At 40.7% G+C, this 6,123-nt stretch overlaps 1 protein-coding gene across 1 annotated transcript; it reads left to right on the top strand.

Annotated features, from left to right (window-relative positions):
- The first annotated feature begins 2,083 nt into the window (after positions 1 to 2,083).
- LOC149128743 (HIG1 domain family member 1A, mitochondrial) lies at positions 2,084 to 2,539 on the top strand. Its single transcript, XM_089304648.1, has one exon. It carries the CDS (start codon positions 2,143 to 2,145, stop codon positions 2,422 to 2,424), a length of 282 nt encoding a protein of 93 aa, XP_089160774.1. The 5' UTR covers positions 2,084 to 2,142; the 3' UTR covers positions 2,425 to 2,539.
- The last annotated feature ends 3,584 nt before the right edge of the window (positions 2,540 to 6,123 follow it).

Genomic DNA, 6,123 nt, shown 5'->3' with positions numbered 1-6,123 from the left:
AATGAATTTGCTTTTTGCTCATTCTTTTAAGATTTTTCTCTTTTTCTATGATTGCCTGCCATTCTACTACAATGTCAAGGTGTAGGTTTCTTGTAAAGACACATGGGAGGATTCTCCTTTTTTATTTTTTAAGTTTTTTTAAAGATTTTATTTTATTTATTTATTTGAGAGGTAGAGTTACAGACAGTGAGAGAGACAGAGAGAAAGGTCTTTCTTCTGTTGGTTCATTCCCCAAACGGCTGCAATGGCCAGAGCTACACCGATCCGAAGCCAGGAGCCAGGTGCTTCCTCCTGGTCTCCCATGTGGGGGGCCCAAGCACTTGGGCCATCCTCCACTGCTTTCCCAGGACACAGCAGAGAGCTGAACTGGAAGAGGAGCAACTGGGACTGGAACCTGCACCCATATGGGATGCCGGCGCCGCAGGCGGAGAACTAACCTAGTGTACCACGGTGCCAGCCCCCACATGGGATTCTTGAAATTGGAGATTGATGCCTTTCTTAGTTTTGATAAATTCAGAATTGTTTCTTAGTATCCTTGCTCCATTCTCTTGCTTCTCATTAATAGCCTTTGTATCTCCTCTTTCATCATTTCGTTCCTTTATCTCTAGAGGTATGCTGCAATCTGGACAGTTCCTTTTTCTTGTCTATCATCTTATAAAAATTTTAATTAGCTACATTTAATTTTCTCTTAAGCTCATGTTAATTTTAAGCATTATTATTTTTTAAGTTTGAATTTTGTCTTAATATTACATTTTAGAGTTTCTAGTTGACTTCTGCTATTTTTAAGCTTAGAATTTATTTTATAAATGTAGCATGAGTGGTTATTTTGTGAACCATATCTGATAATTTTAATAACTCATGGCTGGGGACTTCTTCCCATTTCTGTTCTTTGTTTTTCTTCTGCTACTCTTTCATTGCATCCTTGTGAGCATGGTTATTTTTCATTTCATGTCATATGTTGCACTTTACAGATTAGTTGCAGGAAATTCTGAAGCCTGGTAAGATGATGTCTTCCTCTTGAGAGGATATCCATACCCATTTGCTTCTGCAAATGACAATGTGCATAATCATTTCATAAATATCTTAATATGATGTAAGAGTTGATGTGTTCTTGTCCATTAGAAGATACAAAACAGCCAAAAATCCACACAAGAGCTGATGCCCTAGCGGTTACATGTCATACTGAGTATGATTCTTACAATTCTCAGCTCCAACATAGAGTGCTTTATTACACCCCAAACCCAGCAAGTTGTAGTTTTAAACTTCTGTTTGTCCAACCTTATAGATAGCACCAAAGGGCAGTTGAATTTTGCAGCTACTATCTCAGACCTGCCAAAGGTCCTCAGGAAAAAAGGCAATTTTGAGGATTGGGGTTTTTTTCTGGTTTCTTATCTTTTCTAGAATTTGATCCCAAATTTCTATCTTGCAAGTCTTTGATGCTTTGATAGTTCATCTGACTTTTTTTTTTGGTTTTCCTTAGCAAGAATATTGGTCCAGAATATCTAGTTTGCCATTTAAAAGTATAAATCAATAAGGCATTATATACACATTGAAGTATTTAGATAGACTTTAGAGTCTATAAGATCTTATTTAGAGGTAAACAAGTAATCACAAAATAACTAACAAGCAAAAAACTGGAGTGATTTCCTCTGGGGAATAATATTGAGGGTGAGGAAGGGTAGAGCTGAGGATTTATTATTTCCATATACCTCTATTCTAGTTGAACTTTTAATTCTGTTGTACAGAGGTCACTTAATGTCCATAATATCTGTTTCTCCTCCTTCTTCCTTTTGGTATTAGAAAGTCACACAGCTACAGACTATGTTTTTCAGTCTCCTGTAAACTTATGACTAGGTGGGTAGTGACCACATACTCTGTAGACAGGTCATTTGTGAGGCCTAGTCTGATAACAATTACATCTGATGGTACTGAGCAGTTACTGTTGACCGCATACTGGGCTATGCTCTTCACATGAGACATCTCAGTTAACACTCACAACACTATGGTGTAGGCACCTTCAACATCTCTGTTTACAAATGCTCAGAAGGGTCAGTGAGCTGTCCAGGGTTAAATACCTAGTATATGGAGAAGCCGGTTGGAGGGTTTTTGGGGTTGTTGCAGTCGATTCTTCAAACAACCAATATGTCAACCAATACAGATGTTTCTCTTTCTTCATATGATGAAGATCAGGGATCCAAACTTATCCGAAAAGCTAAAGAGGCACCATTTGTCCCCATTGGAATGGCAGGGTTTGCAGCGATTGTTGCATATGGACTGTACAAACTGAAGAGCAGGGGAAATACGAAAATGTCCCTTCACCTCATTCACATGCGTGTGGCGGCTCAAGGCTTTGTTGTAGGAGCAATGACTCTTGGTATGGGCTATTCCATGTATCGGGAATTCTGGGCGAAACCTAAACCTTAGAAGAGATGCTGGCTTGGCCTTGTTGGAGATGCTTCCTTTAGTTAGACATCTCATATTGAGGTTATGTGTTATATCGAAAATAAATAATTTGAGTGGGTTTAGACAATAAAAAAAATACCTAGTATATGACACAGCTGGCATTCAAACATAAGGTGCTTAATGTCAAAAATCTTCAGACTATGCGGTAGAGTAGCAATCAAATAGTTTGGGGAAGCCTTAAAAAGCTGAGAATATCATATACAGAAGAAGCCACCAAGAGGAAGGGTATTAAAGAGATGGGACAGGGCAGAGTGTTGAAGTATGGTCTTAGGAACAGAAGCACTGGAGCTGATGGTGACCTGTGCACCCACAGCGCAGGGTGAGAAGGTTTCCCTCAGGATGTGTTCTGAATCCAGTTTAGCCAAGATCCACCAGATGTAGGACTGGTGTTCAGGTTCTCAACAACAGGGCAGTTAGAATTTCCAGCGGAAATGGTGGGACTTACAGCCACAAAGTCAGCTAAGATCATGAGCTGTAGACAATAGCAGACAGTGAGTGATGTGATGGTGGAGATCTGAGGGATGGTAAGGAATAATGTGAAAGCCAGATAAACAAATGGGCCAGAGGCTGGATGGAAGAGACGACAGAAAACAGTGCCTGTGGAGGACAGAAATAGGTTGGCAGCATCCTATATCCTCAGAGAAACAGAGATAATGATAGCAATGAAAACAGCAGCAAGCAGAGGGACTGCAGAGGCAATGCAGAGAGGGGAAGCAGGCGTGGCGGGATCTTGGCATTCCACCTACCTGGAGAAAGCTTTGTATGTCAGGGCTTTTTTCTCTTTGGGGGTATAGGAAGATAATCAGCCTCTCTAGAGATCCTTTTTAAGTTTTTTTATTTATACAAAGGGAACCAATGTCATGTATCTTATAGATACAGTTTTAAGAACACAATACTCCCCACCCTACCCCCTCCCTCCTTTTCTTGTTTTTCTTTTAATTTTTACAATGACATACTTTCAATTTTCTTTTTAATCACAAACTTAACCCTCCATTAAATAAAAAATTCAGCAGATAATAAGTAGAAAAGCCACTGTTCCTCAAGAGTATAGACAAGGGCTATAAACAATAATCAAATCTCAAAATGTCAATTTTGCTCATATGCATTACTTTGTTGTACTCAGTATCCTTTTACTTGATTGTCTCATGGGCTGTCACCTTACTTAGTACACAGTGTATGGAACAAAGGAAAAACAGAAGGTCCTTGGAGTGTAATGCCTCATTGTAAATATGACTTGAGCATGGCACTTAATGTCCCACTTCATGCAATTAAATGCCACATTGCATGCAGGGATATGATTTGCTATCCAGCTCTTTGGAGAGGGTTTGAAAGAATTGGGTCCATAGCCAAACTCAGCCTTTTGTGTCCTGTGATCTGAAGTACATTCGTTATCTCAAAGAAGAATTGGATTAGAAGATGATTAGAGATTCTCCCAGTTTTCTGACTTCATTTATTCATGTATTTTGTCCTACTAAGGTAGATCTTAAAAAGACTCACAGATTGTGTCAGATTTTTTACCACCACTCCTCTATAGAGAAATAAACACGTTCTCACACATACACACACACACACAAAGTATCTACAAACCCACATGAAAGATATGACATATGCCAAAATGGCCCATTTTCTAATTATTTATCAGTGTATCCTGACCTTTTACCTGTCACAGTAGATGGAACATGCTGATATAAGGACTGAGTGGCACAATGTCTCAGAGTATCTTTACAACTCCTTCCACCCTATTGTTGGGGACTTATCTCACCCATTTGATAAGCCCACAATTCACGCCATAGGTTAGAATCACTCAGGGGAGCTTTAAAAAAATAATCATACCCAGATTTTTCCCCAGATAAAATGCATCCAAATAGCTTAAGGGTGGGTCCCTGGATCAGAACATTTAGGGGCTGGCACTGTGGCATAGTGGGCTAAGCCTATGCCTGCAGTGCCAGAATCCCATATGGGTGCTGGTTCAAGTCCCGGCTGCTTCACTTCCTTCTGATCCAGCTCTCTGCTATGGCCTGGGAAAAGCAGTGGATGATGCTTAAGTCCTTGGGCCCTGCACCCATGTGGGAGACCTGGAATAAGCTGCTGGCTCTTGGTTCCTGATCACCTCAGCTCCAGCCATTGCAGCCATTTGGGGCTTAAACCAGTGGATGGAAGACTCGCTCTTGCTCTCTCTCTGCCTTGCCTATCTGTAACTATGCCTTTCAAATAAATCAATAACTAAATCTTTTTTTTTTTTTTTTTGACAGGCAGAGTGGACAGTGAGAGAGAGAGACAGAGAGAAAGGTCTTCCTTTGCCGTTGGTTCGGTCTTCCTTTGCCTTTGGTTCTCCCTCCAATGGCCGCCGCGGCCGGCGCACCGTGCCGATCCGATGGCAGGAGCCAGGCACTCATCCTGGTCTCCCCTGGGGTGCAGGGCCCAAGGACTTGGGCCATCCTCCACTGCACTCCCTGGCCACAGCAGAGAGCTGGCCTGGAAGAGGGGCAACTGGGACAGAATCTGGCGCCCAACCGGGACTAGAACCCGGAGTGCCTGCGCCGCAAGGCGGAGGATTAGCCTTGTGAGCCGCGGCACCGGCCAACTAAATCTTTTTTAAAAAAGAACTTTTAAGTTCTGGTAAGAACTTAAGTTCTCAGAATATTCCTATATGTGTTAGTTTGAGAGTACTTGCATAAGCATCGTAAAAGCTATACCTTAGGACTCAAATATAGTGCTTAATGCATAACAAGTACTCAGTAAATATGTACTAAATTGATGAATCATTATAGATTGTAGATTGCATAGCTGGGGACAGTCCTAAACAGTCCTAGACTGGTCCTGGTCTTGAAACACAAGAACATTTTCTTAGTTCCTTTTTCACAAAAGGGTCATGTCCATCATCATTCGTAAGCTCTATCTCAACTTCCTCTCCTTTCCTGACCCCAACTCTCCCATAGGTGTCACTAAAGTCAGCAAAAGATGTTAGCTACTAAGACATTACCTTCACTTCCAAGATCCCATTAAAATTTCCCAAGTGCATAGAAATAATATGGTTATAATGGGAGCAGCAGGTGCTCTGGAGTCCGAGGGAGCTGGTTTTAAATCCCAGCTCATTCATTTGTTATTACTTGTGGACAAGCCCCTAGCTATACATTTTCACATCTCTTAGATTGTAATAAGAGCCCTCTGAACACTACAGTGATATTTAGAAGTTAGTAAGGGTCTGGCTGGCATGCATAGAAACAAATTAAAAGTTGGTAGAAAGGAGAATTAAAGAATTAGTTTATTTTGATACAAAAATATTTTGAAATCCTTGCAAAGTTTTTGCATAATATTCATTTTCCATGAGGTTTTTGGAATACTGTGTGTGTATGTGTGTGTGTATGTGTGTTTGGTGTTAGTATGTTTGCAAGAGTACAATACTATCAGGATTGCCTATCAACCTAGTGTGATGGCTATGGCTAAAGGAAACTTTGGGCAAACCCAAATGCCTTTCTGAAACTCCCTCAGCTTGCCCATGCTTATTTCTTTTTCTGTTCTTTCCTATTTTTCTTCCAAATAAACTCAGAAACTTAGAAAACCTGTATATTAAGATCTATTCCACAGATAGGACTTAAAGATACAAAGATGAGTCATTGGGTCAGGGGCTGTCTTCCCCACTGCTGTGTAAAGTTTGAT

This window comes from Oryctolagus cuniculus, chromosome 1 (genome assembly GCF_051225735.1).
Source record: "Oryctolagus cuniculus isolate XC-2025 breed Fujian yellow rabbit chromosome 1, ASM5122573v1, whole genome shotgun sequence".
Taxonomy (NCBI): domain Eukaryota; kingdom Metazoa; phylum Chordata; class Mammalia; order Lagomorpha; family Leporidae; genus Oryctolagus; species Oryctolagus cuniculus.
The sequence above is the reverse complement of the archived record's forward strand: the minus strand, read 5'-3'. Positions and strand labels throughout refer to the sequence as shown.

Bases quoted from the DNA above. Each gene is read 5' to 3' on its own strand.
- LOC149128743 (XM_089304648.1), top strand. From the start codon at position 2,143: ATGTCAACCAATACAGATGTTTCTCTTTCTTCATATGATGAAGATCAG.